We start from the raw sequence: 21,436 nt of genomic DNA, 5'->3' as shown, positions 1-21,436 counted from the left end.
CAGGCCCCACGACCGGACCCCCCCCAAAAAAAAAAAAAAAAAAAAAAAAATTTTATGTATCCATTAAACAACCTCATATATATTAGGTAGCTGATTTTTGAAGTCACTTTGTATAGCTAACATTTGCTGAGTATTTACTTGTGCTAAGCATTATGCTAAATAATAAATTTGTTAAAACTTAACAAATGTATGCTGACTGAAAGTGTTATGTTATACAGACAGGAGGGTAATTTGTACATGAAGAATTATATAGTAGATAAGTGGTAGAATCCAGATTTGAACCTGGGTAATTTTACTCTTTAAAATAATAATCCTAAGCCTGGTGTCATAAATCTGGAATGCTGTCTTACCACATATTTCTCATAGAATTTCAAGTAAGACTATCTCAAACAAAGTAATACCCAGTAGAGACCAGTGACATGGGCTGAAGTGATTGGAAAAGATTTCTGGCCTTCACTTTCTACTTATTTGAAACAGAATTTTCAATGAATCAATATATTCTCAAGGGAATCCTGAAACACTCAAAACAAAAACAAAAACCACAAGTGGGCCAGGGTGGCAGTAGTTCATGACTGCAATACCAACTACTAAGAAGACAGATCTGAAGATCATGGTTCAAAGCCAGCCCAGGCAGGAAAGTCCATGAGACTCTTATTTCCAATTAACCACCAAAAAAAGCTGGAAGTGAACCCGTGGTTCAAGTGGTAGGTGCAAAAATGCTAAGGGACAGTATCTAGGCCCTGGGTTCAAGCCTCAGGACCTCCACAAAAAAACAAATAAAACAAAAAGAAAACAAAAAACTGTTGTGTTCATGCAAACAAAAATAACCAAAACATCTACAGAGCTTAGTTTTTTTCTTTTTTCTAATATTTTAGTAAGGGATGAGATAGAGTGAGAAGAGTCACTAAAAAGAACTATCCTCTTAAATATATTGAAAATCTTTCTGAGTATATAGACACATGCCTGTAATCCCAGCTTCTCAGAAAGTATGAGGTGGGAGGGTTTGAGTTCAAGTCTATCTGGAACAACTTAGTGAGAGATTCCCATCTCAAAAATAAAACTTAACAAAAACAAGTAAAAGTTAAAAGAGAAATCCTTACTTATTGAACCACTTCTCTAGCCCCTTTTTACAATGATTATTTTATAATAGGGCCTCGCTTCCTGCCAGGGCTCCCAAACAGACCTTTATATACCTATTTTGGAATAACAGGTACATGTCACTGTGTCCAGCTGTTGGTTGCGAAGGGTTCTCTTGAAATTTCCTGACTGACTGGCCTTGAACTACTCTCCTCCCAATCTCGGCCTTCTAAGTAGCTAGGATTACAGGTGTGAACCACCAGCGCCCAACCATACTGCAAATCTTAAACCACAAACTATGAAAGCAGAATTAGTGACATATAACTATACAGTTCCTTACACATTAACTTTTTACTTTTTGAAACAGTCTTGCTTCATAACCCAGGCTGGTCTAGAAATCTTTATGAAGTCCAGACTGTCCTTCAATTCTTCTTGCCTCTGCTTTCCAAATACTGGTATTACGAACTGGAGCACTCACATCCGGCTCACTCCTCCAACTTCAAATTAACTAGGGTTTCCCTGAAGTTGTCTAGAAGACAATCTACAACATGCTAGTATCAAACACACATAAAATTGAGTGTTACCTGTCTTACAACGAGTTAACTGACCTCAATTAATTGTAGAGAAGCAACTTTTATACTGATTATTAAATAGTAATTTTCAATCTAGTCTTGAATATTAAAGCAGGTTCATGGTCAAAAAAATTATCTACTCTAGAACTAGGGGCACTATAGTCCACTGGGGGACTACTATTGACACACACCTTCAATCCCAGAGGGTGGAAAACATGAGAGTCAAAGTTAGAGGCCATTATAGGCATAAAGTTAATTAGATATCCTCTCAACAAACAAGCTCAGTGTGCTGTTACACAGTTATAATCCAACCTATGTAAGAAGAAAGTGGCAGTCAAGGGATAGCTGTAGCTAAAAGTTGTAGAGCATCTGCCTAGCCTCCTATGAGGAAAATGGGCGTGATTTTTAAGTCAAATATTCATTGCATGCATTATATAGTACCATGTCCAAAAACATTATTAGAAAAAATTAATAAAGCATCCACTCACTTATAAAACACTTATAAATCTCCATCATAAACTAGTGAGCTAAGCCAAATACAACTTTTACATTTTGGCTGGCTAACATATTAAAATATATTAGAATCTTCCTCAGGCTCAGTTTTACCACATTCTACAGCTTTATTTATTTAATACTCAAAAGCCCTCAAGTTTGTGACTCCTGGATTACTTTTTGGCATTTTGTGCAGATTAAGTTAAAGTAAATCGTGCGTTTTGGAAATTTTCAAAAAAATATGATCTCTATATTATTTGATAAGTTAGCAGGTGAAATTAGATTTGTCTAGGATCAGGAAAAAAGTTTAAAAACAAAAATGGGTCTGGGAAGGTAGTTCAGTGGTAGAGTGCTTGCCTAGCATGCATGAGGCCCTGGGTTTGATTCCTCAACAGCACATAAATAGAAAAAGCTGGAAGTGGCGCTGTGGCTCAGGTGGTAGAGTGCTGGTCTTGAGCTGAAGGGCTCAGGGACAGTGTCCAGACCCAGAGTTCAGGCCCCACAACTGACCAAAAACAAAAAAGGAAAAAAAATCAACAAAGGGTGAACAAATGCAGCAGTAGTACTTGCTAAACACTATGCTGAAAATGCGTTATATAACTTATGGGTGGAGATGGGAGGAGAAAAACTGGGAGTGAGGGAAGGGATGACATATCCAAAAAGATGTGTTCTCATTACGTGACTTAACTGTAACCCCTCTGTATATCACCTTTATAATAATAATTTTAAAATGTTTTAAAGAATCAAAACAAAACAAAAACCCTTACAATTTGGAAGTCTCCCATCTTAGGAGATTCTACATTCTTAGGCCTGGTTATTAACCTGGTAGATGACAAAGTTAAACTCAATCTTTAATTTCCCAGCTAAAAAAAATTCATACATTAATTGTACAAAGGGGTTTCATTTTGGTATTTACTTGCAGCTTAATCAAATCAAATCAGATATAATCAAACTGATTTCCTAACTTTTAAACCTTAACAACCATGTGATATGTTAAGTCCCAAAAAAGTAAAAACTCCTCCTCCCCTGCATTAGTTTATTTTTGGTGGTACTGCGGTATGAATTCAGGGCCTTGAGCTTGCTAGCAAGGCACTCACTAGCAATTTTAGTTTTCATTATTTTTCGAGTAGAATCTTGTAGGATGGACTGGATAGGTATTCTCCAATTTACACTTCCTATGCAGCTTAATAACAGACATTTACCACCACAGTCAGTAGGTTTTATAGGCTGAGATTTGGCCTCAATACTTTTTTTTCTGTTGTTAGCCTTGAACTTCATCCCTATCAATTTCTGCCTCCTGCATAGCATAAGTGATTGTGCCCAGCTCCAGTGTTGTTGTTCTTTTATCTTGAAGCATTGATTCACATAGATATTTTTTAATTAACAGTCTCATCTGAGACAGTAAAAAGTGAACTAAAGAAGTATTTGGATAGAATGAAGCCTATTTAGGAAAAGATGGTCTCTTTAGTTAATGGACTCCATGTATTTTTTTTTGGGGGGGGGGAGGGGTCCGGTCGTGGGGCCTGAACTCTGGGCCTGGGCGCGGTCCCTCAGCTCTTCAGCTCGAGGCTAGTGCTCTACCACTTGAGTCACAGCGCCACTTCCGGCTTTTTTCTTTTTTTGCTTATGTGGTGCTGAGGAACTGAACCCAGGGCCTCAGGCATGCAAGGCAAGCGCTCTACCACTGAGCCAACTTCCCAGCCCTGGACTCCATGTATTATAAGCTAACTCAGGCTACGAAGAGTCTTCCCCCAAAAGGAGCATTTACTATGTATTAAGTTCCTTCTATGTCAGACACTGTAGTTACAAGGCAAATATGTGTTTTTCTAGTGAATCTAATCTTACTATTTTTTTTCAGGGAGCTAGTTTAATAGCACTCTATATAAGTTCTGTAAGCCAAGGGTTCACATTTGTCTTCTTTAATATATCCTAGCATCTAGCACAAAATGAGTATTTTCTTATATGTTTCTACAAAAACTTATAACCTTTTAATCACTTTGGGTGTTTTTATGAGGTGATGTATAAACCTAATTAACATTTTGCTTATAATAAACTTGCAGTGATCTAATAGTCAGCTATGTAACACAACAGCATTAACAGTCTTAGGACCAAATTACTAGAATTGAGAAACACAGTTCAGTGGTAGGACACTTGCTTGAAGCCCTTGGTCTTATCCCAATATCAAGAAAGAAAAAGCATTGAATTACTTGTATTAAATAGACAACTTGGGCTCTTATCCCTAGATGATACGTTCCTTCAAAACAAGTTATAGCATTAGAGATACTTCATAATTTAGACAAATTCTACTTGCTCCTTGGTTTTACAACAACATATTAGCATTTATACATCATTGGAAACATCTGTAAGAGTTTGGTTTCTCTCTGTGAATTACATTCATGCCACTTGAACAGTACTTCCAACAGAATTGCTTTTATTTTTACTTTAAAAAAAATTACACTTGAGTAAGGAAAAAGTAAGTCATAAAGAGTCATTAAAATCTACTTTCAATCACTATAAAGGTATCAGAACAAAAGAATAGAACATTTTACCTCCAAATTCATATCAATAATAATTTATCCTAATTCCATTTAAAAGAATGCTGTTAATAAACAGAATCCAGACTTTTTTTTACTTGACAAGCCAGGAATTCACCTTTTACTTATTATTTCTGAGACACAAGTCACTATACAATTATTTCTTGACAATGTAAAGAATATGCTATATTATAGAAGCATTAAATTTTATAAAATCATGAAAACATCTTAATAAGTAAAATGTATTTATCTCACTATTTCAGTCCATACTTGGTTCATTCAGAATATTCCATTTTTGGCAATCAATAGAATTCATTACATACTAAAAATAACACCATATTTATGCACAAATAAATTAATTTTTCCAGTAAGAGCTAATCTAACTTTAAGAAGATTTCCCACATATTCACAGTAAAGAATATCACAGAATACCCATATCTGGCCTAACTGTCTCTGAATTGTAGCATTACAGGAAGGAAGTTCATTGTGTCTAATAATTCGAGTGAGTTTCACCCAAATGTTTTCCAGAGACTGATTACTGCAAACAGTATGTTCTATTGTCCATCTTGCTCTATATAATGAGTGCAAATTTAGTGCCTTTATGCATTCTTGTAATTTTTTAGACAGAGGAAAAATCTTTTTGGTGCAATTATTTCTGGCAATTGAAACACTCCAAGATCTCTTCTTGTGTTGTCTTCTTTTTTCTGATTTTTCATCCTGATTTCCTGAATTAGTCTGTTCAGTCAATGTGTGTGACTGGATTAAGTGCTGCCTTTTCAAGGCTGGTTGAAACTCCAAAAGATCTACTGTGCAATCATAACTCTGTGTTTTTGCACCATGTTCTGAAATGGTCAAGTCCTGTTTCATATCTTCAACTGCTTCTCCAGAAATAATAGGTGGTAATCCTTTGGGTTTGAGTGGAAGTTTGGATCCATCATGAGGAAACCAAGGAATGAATCTTGATAATGGATGAATAGGAAAGTCTTGAATTGCCTTTTCTGCAATCTTTGGCAGTTGTGTGCAATCATACTCATATGGTCGATAATGCAATATTACTTGTGTAGTCATTTTGCAGTAATTCAATAACTCTTAATGAAGAGAAAATTTCTTAGCTGAACTCCTCAGAGCTAGAATGCAATTTATTATTACAAGACTGTATCGCTTGTCAAATCAGAGGCAACAGGACCTAAAGTAGAAGTATTGCAAAAAATAAGATATAGTACAGAAAACCTGTATACAAACAGGTAGGGAGAAAAACAAAACAAAAACAAACAAAAAAGTCCCTATATATAATTTTAATCAAATACCATCAGCAAATGTGAATGTAATGGACAACCGTGAAAATCCTTTCTCAACGGAATAGGAGATGCTTATTAAGATCACTTCCAGCTCAAAATCTTAGTTGTTAACATGTCTAACTCAATAGAAATAAAACACTTCAAAGTATTAATACATTAAGCTATCTTAGTCTTAAAAATTTAGCAGAGGCTGGGCACTGGTGGCTCACACCTGTAATCCTAGCTACTACTCAGAAGATTGAGATATAAGGATCACCATTCCAAACCATCTGGGGCAGGAAAGACCTTGAGACTCTTACCTCCAATTAACCACGGAAAACTGGAAGTGGTGCTGTGGCTTAAAGTAGTAGAGCACTGACCTTGAGAGAAAAATCTCAGAGATTGTGCCCAGGCCCTGAGTTCAAGCCCCATGACTGAGAAAACAAACAAACCAACAAACAAAAGAAAACCTGTAACAGAAACAGAGTACTCTAGTGATTCTTAAAATACTGGAGTCATATAATATAGTACTTAAAAATCTGAGATATCTGAAGTGAATATAATGAAATCAGTATAATTTTTAATCTATATGGGAGAAAAGGAGTTGCCTTTATTTTTATGAATTCTACCAAATATAGATATTTAGGTATGATACATCATTCTCAGATGTAAATACCAAAAAATGCATATGGCTGGTTATAAGTCAAAGTCTTCTCTGTATAACCTGGGCACTTTCACTGTATTAAGACCTCAGTACCATGGCTCCAAAATTTCACTTTGGAGGAAGAATAAGAACTAGACTTTATTTTTTCACCCACAGATGTTCTCAGTTGTCTTCAACTGAAGCCACTGATAATAAGTTTCAGCACACCTCTGCTCCAGGATGTGATTAAGTTGGGCTTCTTAACTAAGTTATAAGACTCATAATGCAGGCCTTTTCATATCCTAATCTACTATAGAAAAAAAAAGTAAAAAAAAAGTAAGAGGATGAATCCCTTCCTACCCCAACTTATTAGAGAACTAATTAATGAGGGTTCTCCCAGCTGGAGGATTATCAATGATAGATACACCTATCATTATGTCTTAAGAGATCCCAAGTCTGATTCTGAAGAGTTAAGAAGTAACTACTCACATAATCCTGTCTACTAATAGGTTTGGTAACTCTCAAATTTGTAAATGAATGCTTAACATCCATAGTTTTAATAGGTGGTAGCATATTTTTAAATATGTGATAACATATTTTCCCAAGAATAATAGTTCTCTTATTTTCCCAAGAATAACTTTTTCTCTTTCCTTAAATTGTGTAGGACATTGAAAATTCTTTCATTGTTGTCTGAATTTATTCATTATTGTACTCAGGGTCAACTGAAGTTGTGAGAGCTTCATTTAAATAATGTTCTTTTTATTGAAGAGCAACAAGATACGATCTTAGCAGTTTACATTTTAATATAAGAAAAGCAAACAAGTGACCATTTAAATTGATATATTTTTTGGCACCAATAAAATTAGAACTTGTGAAAACTCTGAATTAACTAAAACATCAGGGGAAGAACAGTACCAAAGGTGAAAAACTATCGACATAATGCACTTGTCCTTTTACTCCTTAAATATTCTTTACTAGGTATCTTGTGGGGTTTTTGTTTTGCCAGTCCTGGGGTTTGAACTCAGGGTCTGGGCATTGTCCTTAAGCTAATTTTGCTCAAGGCTAGCACTCTACCACTTGAGCCACAGCACCACTTCCAGCTTTTTCATTTTTTGTCATCGGTTGTGGGGCCTGAACTCTGGGACTGGGTGCTGTCCCTCAGCTCTTCAGCTCAAGGCTAGTACTCTACCACTTGAGCCAAGTACCACTTCCGGCTTTTTCTGCTTACGTGGTGCTGAGAAATCAAACCCAGGGCCTCATGCATGCAAGGTCATTGCAGCTTTTTCTGTCTATGTAGTACTGAAGAACGGAGCCTAGGGCTTCACGCATGCTAAGCAAGTACTCTACCACTAAGCCACATTCCTAGACTGATATCTTGTATTTTTCTGTTTTTGCTTTTTGTGAGGTTTGTTGTTTTTGTCGGTCATGGGGCTTGAACTCTGGGCCTGGGCGCTGTCACTCAGCAATTCAGCTCAAGGCTAGTGTTCTACCACTTGAGCCACAGAGCCACTTCCGGTTTTCTAGTCGTTTACTGGAAGTAAGAGTCTCATGGACTTTCCTGCAGGGCTGGCTTTGAACCATTATCTTTAGATTTCAACTTCCTGAATAGTTAGGATTACAAGCGTGAGGTACAAGTGCCCGGCTATCTTGCGTTTTTGAAACAGAAAAATAAACAACAGAAACGACAGAAAACTAAAAATTTCCAATGGCAATTAGACTTCATATACCTAGAATTTGTGTCTAATAGTATCATAGTGTTCAATTTGTATAAAGTCACATCTAGCAACTAATATAATTGCTCCAAATTCAAAGAAGTCAGTAAGGTAATGAATAATCTGAAAATGCTATTTCACTCATTAGGAGACAGACAAAACAACACCATAAAATGGTGTTCAAATGTTACTAGGAATGTGATCTTGGAAAAGTTGCTTTCAACCTCCTTTATACATACTTGATGTGAGACTAAGGTAGTGAATATAAAGTAGGTTTCTTTTATCTATAGTCTACTTTAGTCTACATCATCTGCTCAGGCTAAACATACAGGTTCCGTTGCTATATCAATATTGCAAAGTTTTTACATTCTACATTAAGAGGCAATCTTGTCCACTCCAGCTATCAGTGTATGACTGAATATGGATGCCATCAGAAAGTTAAGTGCAATTCAAATGAATTCAAGTATCTACCTAGCATTTCTCCACCACAATACAAGAAGGCATTGATGAATGGAGCGTCCAACTGCAATACCAACTTTGCAGATAAAAGTCTGGGGACTCTGTTCGTGCCACACAGAGATAGAAAACTTCCCATTAAATGTCCGCTGTAATTTAATCTGGTTCAGAAATCTATCTCTCCAATAGGGTCAGAGCGGCAGTTTCCGAGAGTAACATCTAGTGATTACAGACTGCAGTGTGGACCACAACCATGGATTATTATCAGGTTTATATTTCATTCTAGAAAACAGCTTTTTCGTGTGTGTGCGTGAGTGTGTGTGTGTATGTAAGAGAGAGGGAGGATGGAGGGAGAGAGGGCGAAAGAGAGGACGCGCGGGTCCTGGGACTCGAACTCAGGGCCCGAAGGTTGTCCCTGGCCTTTTTTGGTCAAGGTTAAGCAGTTTAACACGGGAGCCACAGCTCCACTTCTGGCTTTTAGGTGGTTAACCGTAGACAGAGTCTGGTGGTACTTTCTACCTAGATTGACTCCCAACTGTAAGCCTGAGATCATAGATTGCTGAGTATCTAGGGTTGAGGCGTGAGCCACGGGAGTCCGGCTGGAAGGCAGCTCCTAAGCCTGAAACCGAAACGGGGTGAAACTCCTCGTGTTGGTGGCCGAGGCGAGCACTGGCAGGACTTCTGGACGAGGCCTACGCCCCAGAGGCCGAGTCCACGCAAGAGAGTCTCAGAAGGAAAGAAAACAGTAAGGAGACCCACGACCACCCAAGTTTACCTTTCAGCGCCAGCAGGTGCTCCTGTTTGGGGGGATTCACTTCCATGTTGACCGGCACTTTGCCCGGCGGCCTACGGGGGCTGACGAGGTCCACCGTGGCCCGGAAGAAAACGGAAAAGCGCACTCGCGGGAAGGCGGCTTCCAGCGCCCACGCAGCGGCTTCGTTTGGCTGGTAGTCCCTAAAATACTTAAATTTTGCTATGTCCTTTAAAGCTCCAACGGCTTCTTTCTCCCAGAGTCATTTCTAAAGTCTCAGAGACACTAAGCATTAAGAAAAGCTAGTTTCCGGCTAAAAAAAGAATCACACAAAAGGACTTCACGAAACCAACGCCGCGTCTGACGCTAGCGAAAGCCTACGAAGCGGAGGGGCGGGGTAGAGAAAAGGACTGTGGCATGCTGGGATTTGTAGTTTCTCTATATGTGCATACCACTGCATGCAGGGGGGTGTAGTCCACTCCGGTCTCCTCCCGGCTAGTTTGCAGTTTGGAGAAGAAATCTTGCCGAAGCAGTGGTCACACCTAAAATTTTACTTCTACTCTTTGTTTAACTTTTTTTTTTTTTTTTTAAATTTTCCATCCATGACTCGCAGACTTTCTGAAAAATAAAAGTGCGCATGCGCACTTTGGCTGTGCCGCCAAACGGCCTGCGACTGACGTGGGGGAGTGGAGAGAGCAGGGAGCTGCCCTCTCAACTGTAGTGCGCCTGTTCACCAAGCAGCGCGCGCGGGTGCCTCTGGGTAGCCGGTGGCTGAACCCCGCCTCACAGTTGAAGGCTCTGACGGCTGCATCTTCGGCGCCGCTCCTTCCAGGATGGCTACCCTGGTTGTAAACAAGCTAGCAGCCGGACTAGACAGTGGCCGGCAGGGCAGCCGGGGTATGACTGTGGTGAAGGTGAGCGACCTTGCGTGCTCTGTTCTCCACCATCGGCCTCCCTTTGGTCCATCCTGGAAATCTGGCTGCGTCGTTGAGGCCCGATCTTGGATGGGCGGGATGCGCGACCTCGGGCCGGCCCCCCCAGAGGCCTTACTGGTCTCCCCCTCCTTACTCCTCTGTTACCCTTACCCTCCGGGCCCGCCAGGTCTGTTTATACAGATTAAGAGACGTGTTTGTAGGAAAGGACTTTGTGGGCCTGTGAGAGAGATCTGTGTTGCTCTGTCTCCAGGTCCTTTGCATTTAGCAAAGTCAACAGGCATGAATTAGCTTATTCAAAAAAAGAATTGGGCTGAGCCATTGCCATCGTTCATATCTACTTTTGTGGTAGATGTTAATTCATATTTTACAATAGTGAAGGAAACCCAGATTTACATAAGCGCAGTATGTGGCAAAAGTTCTGAGTTTCTGGCCCTAAAGTCTGCTTTTCTTGACTGTACTTTGTAATCATACATGTGTTAGTTGTTGAGATGCCTGGCCCCTCTGCTTTTAGTATTCTCTGAATTTTGAGACGTCTCCTACTGCAGCGTAACCTGTCATTAACACTGATGTATGAATTGCCCTATGCTTGAAGTTGGGCTTTCTTCAATGTATAAATAAATGATTAAAGATGCATTTACTCATAGTTAACATATGTGAAACTATTCTCGTACATTGAAATATGGAAAGATATGGAGAGAATAACTGTGTACCCTCCAGGATCGTATGTAAAGACATTGGTAACTCTCTTTTGTGACTATATGTCAACATATAGTCCTGTAATTCTGATTATAATACTGATATTAATATAATTTTTAAAATTTCCACAAGTAGTTTTAGTGTACAATCACAATTGACTTCAGAAATATGAAGTCCTTTTAATGTCTTGAATTGGCACCGGTAATTTCCCATTGAGGTTTGGTTTTATTTGGCAACAAATAAAATATTTATATCCATCACTTATTATTAGTCAATATTAGTGGATAATGATGCACAGCATAACTCGTTATAAGGCATATTATATAGTTGAGAGTTCCTTTTTTGAATTGTGCTTTTGCTAAGTAGAAGATAATGAAGATTATTTTGTGAGTAATTTGTAAGTTTTAGTCCACAATTGGAGTGGGTGTCATAGCTATTTCCATTTCTGTTAATCTCAAAAGTGTACGTAACTTGGGTGTAATCCCACTTTGTTAGACCACTGGATTTGATATATAAGAGGCACACTTCCTTTTCATTTTCATCTTAGCTTGTAAAATGTGCCTAACTGTAATATGAGAAACCTTTTTGAGAAAGCAAGAAGTAGTCATTGAAAGGAAAAGGTCAAAGTAAGTAATGTTATTAATATGTAAAACAGCCTCTTGTTAAACAAACAAGTTGGTGATGACAGAGTCACTAGGGAAAACAAAAATCTGATATTGTGAAGTAAGTTTAGAAATATATTACAGAATTTTCAAAATGAGCCTTTTTTAGTATTTATGGCTATAGTCTTAATTTATGGTTTATTAAATTTGATTTATATATAAGTTTGAAGATTCATTTGTAATATCTGCAATGTAATATTAAAAGTGTGTTTTTAAAATCTAGGACCAGGAACTGGTGGATCATACCTGCATTCCTAGCTACTCAGGAGGCAGAGAGATGAGGATTGTAGTTGGAAAGCAGCCCAAGCAAGAAAAGTCCCCTTGAGACTCTGCAATTAACCACTCACAAAGCAGAAGTCCAGCTGTGGCAAAAAGTGGTAGAGCACTAGCCTTGAGAAAAGATCTCAGGGATAGCACCCAGGTCCTGAGTTCAAGCCTCAGAGACAACAAGGAAAAAAAATATATATCAGTGCTTAATTTATTATTCTGTTAGCTGCAAGTCCCATTCATAGATACTGAGGAAAAATTTCTTAGTGTATTATTTGCTAAGTAGAAACTTGTATTCTTCTTGGACCTTTGTTTCACTGATCATACATCTATTAGTTGTTGAGATACCTGTCCCCTCCTCTTTTAGTATTCTCTGAATTTTGAGACTTAAGTGGTCATTAACACTGATGTATGAATTGCCCTATGCTTGAAGTTGAGCTTTCTTCAATGTATAAATAAATGATTAAAAATGCATTTACTCATAGTTAACATACGTGAAACTATGTTCTAGTGCTTTTCAAAAAAATTTTCTGCTGGCAATGTAAATTCTCTAGTGCAGGGATTGGATTAGAGAAGTAAGATATAAATGAACTAAGAAAGATTTAATTTTTTTACTTTATTGTCCTAGCTTTATTATATAATCACAATGAGAGCATTTATAAGAATGTTGAATTTGTTTTCTAATACCTAATTCTGTGTTGAATTTGGAAAAGTGAAATATCTTTAAAAATATAGGCTAAATTAAAATGTCTGTGTCTATGTTTAATTTTTTTTTCTTTTTTTGTCAGTTGTGTGGCCTGAACTCTGGGCCTGGGCACTGTCCCTCAGCTCCTCAGCTAAGGCTAGTGCTCCACTTGAGTCACAGCATCACTTCTGGCTTTTTCTGCTTATGTGGTGCTGAGGAATTGAACCCAGGGCCTCATGCATGCAAGACAAGCACGCTACCACTGAGCCACATTCCCAGCTCTCTATGTATAATTTATGCATAGCTTTGCCCCAATGGTTTCTCATAGGAAACCGATGTCCTAAGGTGAATTGGTTTCCTACATACCCTACCAGGAAGACACTATGCTAATATAACAATTTTCACTTTGCTTTATTCATATTTATTCATATTCTCTCTCCCTCATTCCCCCTACCCTCTAAAAATCTTCCTAAGGTTTCTTACTAATCTGGGTAATTTTATAGCATATAAATTTAATTTCTTTTCCAATTTGGTATTGATGTATATATTCTTTGTTTTCAATTTTTTGTGTCTGTATTGGGGTTTGAATTCAGGGCTAGGATGTGTTTTCAATTTTTAGATGACTCAACTGGTTCTATAATGAATAACATATACATCTTGTCATATGTTTTTGAGATATTTATAATACAAATTCTTGTAGCTAGAATTATTGTTATTTAAACTATTAGTATTGTCAAGTTGCTTCTGCAGAGACTATTAATACTGAATAAATATAACAATCAGCAGTATATGACATTGATTTCATATACTATTATTAACACAGACTGTCACCCAACTTTTTGTATAAGAAAAAAAGTATCTTGGTACAATTTTACTTTTCATTTCTCTAAGAGATAGGGTAAATTTTTTATATATTAAAATTTTTTACCCCTTTTCTGCGAACTATGTTATATTTAAGTTTCTTTTGACTCATACTAGAATGAAAGATAATTATGAATTATCTGTTTATAATTAACTATGTTTTCGTCTCACTTGCTTATTAGTCAGAATTAATTACTGAAGTAAGTTTAAAATTTTAATGGATCCAATCTGGGTGCTGGTGGCTCATGCCTGTAATCCTAGACACTCATGAGGCTGAACCCTGGAGGATTATAGTTTCAGCCAGCCTGGGTAGAAAAGTCCTCCAGAATCCATCCTCCAAATAACCAGTAGAAAGCTGAACTAAAAGCCAGGTGCCATGACTCATGTCCGTACACATAGCTGCTCAGGAGGCAGAGATCTGAGGATCACAGCTCAAAGACAGTCAAGGCAGGAAAATCCAAGAGACTCTTATTTCCAACTACCAAAAAGCCAGAAGTGGAGCTGTGACTCAAGTGGTAGAGCACTAGCTTTGAGCAAAAACGCTCAGGGATTGCACCCAGGTGCTGAGTTCAAGCCCTAGGATTGGCACTAAAACAGCAAAACAAACAAACAAGGGAAGGAAGGAAGGAAGGGAGGGAGGAAGCTAAATTGGAGGTGTCAAGCACCACATGTTAACAAGAAAGCCAAATCATAGTTTGAGTTCCTGTGTTCAAGTCTTGGTACCTGTAGCCAAAATAAATAAATAAATAAATAAATAAATAAAATACCCAAAACTATAATGGATCCAGTCCAAGTTTTCTACTTTGAGGTTTCTCCTTTTTGTGTTGTGTGTTTGGTGATGACTAGAATTATTTTCAACTTTATTTTGTTGGGCTTTATTTACATACACACATAGATGCTTGTTATTTGGAACACACAGCCCTGTACTACTCTGTCTAATGGAAAGACAGGCTAGAAAGTCAAAAAAGGTGTTGGAAGTATTTGAATATTACAGTGGAATAGGCCCAAAGGATAATATAGTCACTTTAGTTGGACTGAGCTATAGATAGAAATAGAAAAGTTACTCAGGAATTGTTAGTTTATTAATGTGACAGAAATAGCATTTAATAAGAAAAATATTTGTTTAGCCATTTTTTAGTATAAAGGAAGTTAAGTATTTTATCACATAAAATCTATATGATAAACTCAGAACCGAGAGTTCTAAAGTACATAGTAGTGAAGCAGTATGGACCATATTGTAGCAGAAAGGCAGACACAGGAGTTTATAGTATTGTGGGTGTTTCAAACTTAATATTATAAGACACGAGTTAGGCATGGAAGCATGAAGATGTTTTACTGCTAGAAATATGGTTTAGTCACTAAAACAATCACATGATCCTGAGAATCAGAATATATTATTCTTAGACCTGTCTTTTGTGTGGCTTTTGAGAAATCATATACATGTAATTGAAACTAAGTAGATAAAATAGTTTTCTAACCCACGGTTGTATTTATTGATGAAGAACAGAAATCTAAGTCTTAGCTGAATGTATTTTGGACTTTACATTATTTGCTGTAAATTGACAATAGAAAATATTTGAACATTATTTGTGGTCTTTTTTTTTTTTTGGCTAGTTGTGGGGTCTGAACTCTGGGCCTGGGTGCTGTCCCTCAGCCCTTCAGCTCAAGGCTAGTGCTTTATTTGAGCCACAGCACCACTTCGAGCTTTTTCTGCTCAGCGCCTCATGCATGCAAGGCAGGCACTCTACCACTGAGACACCTTCCCAGCCCCTTGTGGTCTTTTCTTACAAGTTCTTTATCATTTGGAAATATAACTATCATCCCAGTTCATTATATTGTTTTTGTTGAAATTAATGATGACTTATTGCCATAAAATAGTTGCACAGAAATTCCTTTTAGTAGCATTCATTATATGTTGTTATTACAGATAGAGTTTTCAGAAGGAACAGTAATGTTAGTTGATAATTTTATCTTGGTCTTTGAAACTTACTATTTTAAGGACACTTCACTATCACCCAATTTTGACAAGGTCTATCAGATGGAATGACTAATTTCTAAATTTTTAGGTGTGATTTAAAGTACTTTAAAGTGACTATTTTTTTCATGACAGAGCAAAGAACAATGTTGAATTGTTATATTGGTTCAGTGTTTTTAAACTTGAAATATATGTGCCTTTAAAGTTGTTTCCATTTCATATTCTAGGTTCTGGAGTGTGGAGTTTGTGAAGATGTCTTTTCTTTGCAAGGAGACAAAGTTCCTCGCCTTTTGCTTTGTGGACACACAGTCTGTCATGACTGTCTCACTCGACTACCTCTACATGGAAGAGCAATACGGTGCCCATTTGATCGACAAGTAACAGATCTAGGTAAGAAAATTATTCACTTGGATTTAAGGCTGAAAATTAGGAGGACACTTATGACTTCTGTCTATAATCCTAGCTACTCAGGAGGCTGATTGGGGGCCAACCCCAGTCATGAAAGTCAGTGAGACTCATACCTTCAATTAACCACTCAAAAACCAGAAGTGGAGCTGTGGCTCAAAGTGGTAGAATGCTAGCCTTTAGCATAAAAGCTTAGGGACAATATCCTCAAGTTCAAGCCCAGCAACCAACATCAACAGAAAAGACGGAAAATTATATAAGACAAATGTCACAGAAATAATGTCTTTATACTTCAGTTTTATTTGATATTTTTTGTTGGTTGTGGAGCTTGAACTGTGGGCCTGGGCGATGTCCTTGAGCTTTTTAGCTTAAGGCAAATTCTCTACCACTTGAGCCATAGCTCCACTTCCTGTTTTCTGGTGGTTAATTGGTGGTAAGAGTCTCAAGGACTTCCTGCCCTGGCTGGCTTTGAACCACGATCCTCAGCCTCCTGAGTAGCTAGGATTACAAGCATGAGCCATGAGTGCCCGGCAGCACTTTCAAAATGTTTGAATCTCTGTTAAGGTTAGTAATTTTCTAAATGTAAACTAGCACTCAAATTACTAATTTTCTTTCATCAAACATTGAGATGAGTTTATATTCAATATATATCTGTGAATAATTTTACAACACCTGGGAAATATGTGCTTTCCTTATTCGAACAAATGAGAAAAGTATTTATCATAGATTAGATATTTGTTTGAAGCTACTAATCCAATAAAACAAAGTTTTCTTACAAAAGAATGAACCAATGATGAAAATACAGATAAAGCCATTGGAGTCTCATTAAATTTTTATTTACTAGTATCAGAGAAGAAATATGTTTGCATTTGTTATGATTGTTCCTTCTGGTGTGTGTGTGTCTGTGCGCGCGCGCCAGCCTTGGTGCTTGAACTCAGGGCCTGGCACTGTCCCTGAGTTAGGGGATGTGAGTATTTGTGCACTAAGCTAATACTCTATAACTTCAGCACCCGAAACTGGCTCTTTTGCTGATTAATTGAAGATGAGAGTCTCATAGCCAGTCTAGGTTGAGATCCTCAGATCCCATCCTCCTGAGTAGTTAGGATTACAGGCATGAGCCATTGATGCTTGTTTTTTTTTTTTGTCTTTTTGTTGTTGTTGTTTTCTTTTTGGTTTTTTTATTTTTTGTGGGTCTCGGGGCTTGAACTCTGGGCCTGGGTGCTATCCCTGCACTCTTCAGCTCAAGGTGAGCACTCTACTGCTTGAGCCACAGCACCACTTCTGGTTTTCTAGTGGTTTATTGAAGATAAGAGTCTCATAGACTTTCCTTCCCCAGGCTGGCTTTGAATCGTGATCCTCAGATCTCAGCCTCCTGAGTAGCTAGGATTACAGGTGTGAGCCACTGGCTCCCAGCTTATTTTATTTATTTATTTTTCTGCTTATGTGGTGCTGAGGACTCGAACCCAGGGCCTCATGCATGCAAGGCAAGCACTCTACCACTGAGCCACCTTCCCAGCCCCAACCCAGCTTATTTTAATATTACATATCAAGTAGAACACGTTTAAAGTAATTTATTGACCTACAAAAAGATACAAGAGTTTTAAAATGTTTTGTTTTTGTTTTTCCTGGATAAAACATTTTTAATTGGTGTTATAAAGGTGATGTACAAAGGGGTTAAAGTTAGTCAGAATGAGTACATTTCTTTTTGGACAATGTCATCTCTTGCCTCTCTCCCAGTTTTTCCTTCTCATCCTCATGCAAAAGTTCATTTTCAACATAGAGTCTAGTGAATCCTACTACTGCATTTGTTCATCCCAGGAGGAAGTTTTTAAGATGCTGTTTATGATGAGTCAGGAGTTTTCTTCTTGCACAGTGAGGTGCTCAGGGTGGTTGGAGGCTCTGTGATAGGTATCCCTCCCCATGGGACATGGGGAACAATGGCTTTCTTGTCTTACTAAATTGCTGAAGTTCTGCATAAACAAAACAAATTTTTGTTATTTTTAAGACATCAAAATTTTAAAGTTGTTTTGACCATTATGGAATTCTTAAATGATATACAAGCCAGTATATAGGTACTACTTACTGGGGCTTATGGGTATGTGCTAATTATGTGATGACAGAATAATTGGAGAATTATCAATTGAAAGCCTTGTGTATTTCTGCATTTTTATATAAATAGAGTAGGTAGAACTCAGCTTGTCATAGCATACATTGGAAAACTTTGTAGGGAGGCAACAAGGCTAAGAAAGAAATAGTTGAGTGGTAGTGTAATGGTATTTGGGAAAGGAGATCACAGAAATCAGAGAACATAAACATACTTAGCCTTGGTTAAAAAAAAAAAAGAAGAGTGAAGAAGGAAAAAAGCCCATTACCCTTTTACATATTTATTGTCAACAATCATTCAATAGCAGAAATATAAAGTATTTTGTTATATTAGCTTGCCATGGAGAGTTAGCCCTAACTGCTAACTGGCTTTTATTTAAAGGTTTAGGAATGCTCTGTGTGTGTGTGTGTGCGCGCACGCTCATGCGTGCATGTATGTGTATGAGAGAGACAGACAGACAGAGACTGAGAGAGAGACAAGAGACAGAGGGAGACAGAGAGCATGCACATATGCTTGTCTGCTAGTTTTGGGTAAAAGAAACACTGGTTCTTTTAAATGTGCTATCTAAAAGGGATTGATGCCAGGTACTAGTGGCTCATGCCTATAATCCTAGCTACTCAGGAAGCTGAGATCTGAGGATTATGGTTCAATGCTAGCTCAGGCAGGAAAGTCTGTGAGACTCTTATCTCCAGTCAACCACCAGAAAACCGAAAGTAATACTGTGGCTCAAATTGGTAGAATGCTAGCTAGCTCTGAGCAAAAATAGCTTAGTGACAGTATTTAGGCCCCCTGAGTTCAAGCCTCATGACCCACAAAACCAAATAAAAAACAAAACAAAACAAAAAAAACCCTACACAATGAATAAATAAAATTGGTGTAAAGCTCTGGATCTTTTTTTTTTTTTTTTTTTTTTGGGTCCAGTCGTGGGGCCTGAATTCTGGGCCTGGGCACTGTCCCTCAGCTCTTCAGCTCAAGGCTAGTGCTCTATCACTTGAGCCACAGCGCCACTTCTGGCTTTTTTCTTTTTGCTTATGTAGTGCTGAGGAATCCAGGGCCTCAGGCATGAAAGGCAAGTGCTCTACCACTGAGCCACCTTCCCAGCCCATAAGGGTTTTAGTTTCTTTGTTTTGTTTTTGTTTTTTTTGGGGGGGGTCTGGTCCTGGGGCCTGAACTCTGGGCCTGGGCGCTGTCCCTCAGCTTTTCAGCTCAAGGTGAGTGCTCTACCACTTGAGCCACAGCGCCACTTCTGGCTTTTTGTTTTCTGCTTATGTGGTGCTGAGGAATCGAACCCAGGGCCTCATGTATGCAGGGCAAGCGCTCTACCACTGAGCCACCTTCCTAGCCCAGCTCTGGATCTTTCTATGAGAAGGAACTTATATAGGAATTTAAAGATGAATCTTTAGCTCTTGTAGTTCCAGTTTGCTTAGAGATGGATATTTTTAGGCAGGTATATCATTCATATAATGACTTACAAACATGAATCTTGTATCTTATTTGTGATCATAAAGTGAATTTAGTTGAATATAAAAAACTTTTTTTTTTTTTTTTTTGAGCCAGGCGCCGGTGGCTCAGGCTGAGCCACTCAGAGGCTGAGATCTGAGGATCACAATTCAAAGCCAGCCCGGGCAGGAAAATCCGTGAGACTCTTATCTCCAATAAACCACTAGAAAACCAGACAAGGTGCTGTGGCTCAAGCGGTAGGGCACTCGCCTTGAGCTGAAGAGCACAGGGAAAGTGCCCATGCCCAGAGTTCAAGCCCCATGACTTATAGGGGAAAACAAACAACAGGCTTTGCGCATGCTAAGTATGCACTCTACCACTAAACTTGATTCCTATCCACTATAGCATTTGAAAAAAGAAATAGAACAAAAAGTGCTCTCTGTAAAGGTATTATTTTGTGATACTTTTAAAAAAATCATTTGTGAAATACTTGTTTTAGAAGATATAATTAAAAGTAATCAAATGTGTAAAATTCAATGGTACAAAAATAGAATTTTAAAGTATATTTCTATTTGGAACAATTGTAGATTCTTGCTGTCTAAGAAAATATGAACAAAATGTTTTAGCATAAAAAGCAAAATAGAATTTTCAAATTCAATGGTTTAGCCATTATTTATGATTAAACTATATGACTTAGAAATTAGTTTTGAGATATGGAGTAAAATAGTTAATATTCCACTTTGTTATAGTTAGTATTTGTTTTTATGTTTATTCTAGGAGATTCAGGTGTCTGGGGATTGAAAAAAAATTTTGCTTTACTGGAGCTTTTAGAACGACTGCAAAATGGTCATATTGGTCAGTATGGAGCTGCAGAAGAAGCCATTGGGATATCTGGAGAGGTATTGATCAAACTTGGTGACATGGTTATTACAAGATGAACTTTTCTTTCACTTTAAAACATTTGTCAGCACAATATTACTGTATTTACTTTAGCAGCTCCATTTTAGAAGCACAGCTCTTCATTAAATTATAGTTCTGATTATAAAACTAGTTAATAGAACAAAAATAAAACTGATATGTAATTCTTTGAACATACCATGTCTAACTTATGTTTTATGTGTACTCTTTTTCTTATCATTGATCATTAATTCTATGTTGACATTTTAAATTATTTGTCAGGTTTAGGAAACAGAAGATAGGATTGTTTCATGGAACAAACACACATTTCTTGTAATTGAGAAGCAAAATTGTCTCAATCTTTGGGTCTGTTTTTTACTTAAATAATGAATGATAACACTGATGTATTTTCTAATTTCTAGTTTTGAAAAATTAATTACTAAATCTCTCCTTCCAATTATAGCCTTTTAATATTCCATAAGGTCTCAAAACATTCTTGAGTATCTGATGTTATATTTTACCCACTTGAATACATCCTCAAGCCTTGAGTTTGTTTGAAAACAAACAAAATGCTTCGTACTTCATGAGAATTAAAAATAATATTTATAATTTTTTAATTTTCATTACCTTTAAGTAGTTGCACAGAGGAGTTGCCACTTAACAAAGCAGTTCATGAATACATCTTGATCAGTGCCACCCCTTTCAGCATTCTCCTGTTCCTCTGCACCTTACCCTTTCCTTCTATTTTCTTAATTTTGTAGGATCTGCTTTGAATTTTATGACTGCATTCTCCCTTTGCCCTTCTTTCTTCATCTTCCCTTTTACCTGGACCCCAAGCCACTTTGGAGAACCCCTTTCCTGGTGTTTATTTTGTTGGACCATGAGGAATTAATACCATTTGAGTTCTCCTCTGAATCTACCATAAGAAATTATATTTAGAAGCTTACAGACTATATTTCTGTATTTGCCTAACTGTGGTTTTCAATCATGATTGT

At 37.6% G+C, this 21,436-nt stretch overlaps 3 protein-coding genes across 6 annotated transcripts in view; 1 reads left to right on the top strand and 2 right to left on the bottom strand.

Annotated features, from left to right (window-relative positions):
* Trappc13 (trafficking protein particle complex subunit 13) overlaps window positions 1-9,622 on the bottom strand; it is a 30,480-nt gene extending 20,858 nt beyond the window's left edge. For all 4 annotated transcript variants that reach the window (XM_042690790.1, XM_042690791.1, XM_042690792.1 and 1 more), the window contains exon 1: window positions 9,539-9,622. In XM_042690790.1, coding sequence (XP_042546724.1) covers window positions 9,539-9,584 — 46 coding nt within the window. In that variant the 5' untranslated portion in view covers window positions 9,585-9,622. The remainder of the gene's footprint in view (window positions 1-9,538) is intronic.
* Window positions 4,620-9,626, bottom strand: Shld3 (shieldin complex subunit 3). The gene is made up of 2 exons (XM_042690795.1): window positions 9,539-9,626; window positions 4,620-5,861 (listed from the first exon to the last, which is right to left on the bottom strand). The coding sequence occupies exon 2, from the start codon at window positions 5,741-5,743 to the stop codon at window positions 4,991-4,993; it is 753 nt and encodes a 250-aa protein (XP_042546729.1). The 5' UTR covers window positions 5,744-5,861; window positions 9,539-9,626; the 3' UTR covers window positions 4,620-4,990.
* Window positions 9,627-10,281: 655 nt separating this feature from the next.
* Window positions 10,282-21,436, top strand: part of Trim23 (tripartite motif containing 23) — a 30,941-nt gene continuing 19,786 nt past the window's right edge. Inside the window, exons 1-3 of the mRNA XM_042690900.1 lie at window positions 10,282-10,428; window positions 15,823-15,985; window positions 20,322-20,443. Of these exons, the coding sequence (XP_042546834.1) occupies window positions 10,348-10,428; window positions 15,823-15,985; window positions 20,322-20,443 (366 nt within the window). The 5' untranslated portion in view covers window positions 10,282-10,347. The remainder of the gene's footprint in view (window positions 10,429-15,822; window positions 15,986-20,321; window positions 20,444-21,436) is intronic.

Source organism: Dipodomys spectabilis, unplaced genomic scaffold (genome assembly GCF_019054845.1).
Source record: "Dipodomys spectabilis isolate Male_0828 unplaced genomic scaffold, ASM1905484v1 ptg000140l, whole genome shotgun sequence".
Lineage (NCBI taxonomy): Eukaryota > Metazoa > Chordata > Mammalia > Rodentia > Heteromyidae > Dipodomys > Dipodomys spectabilis.
Note: the sequence above shows the minus strand (reverse complement) of the source record. Positions and strands in the feature narration are given on the sequence as shown.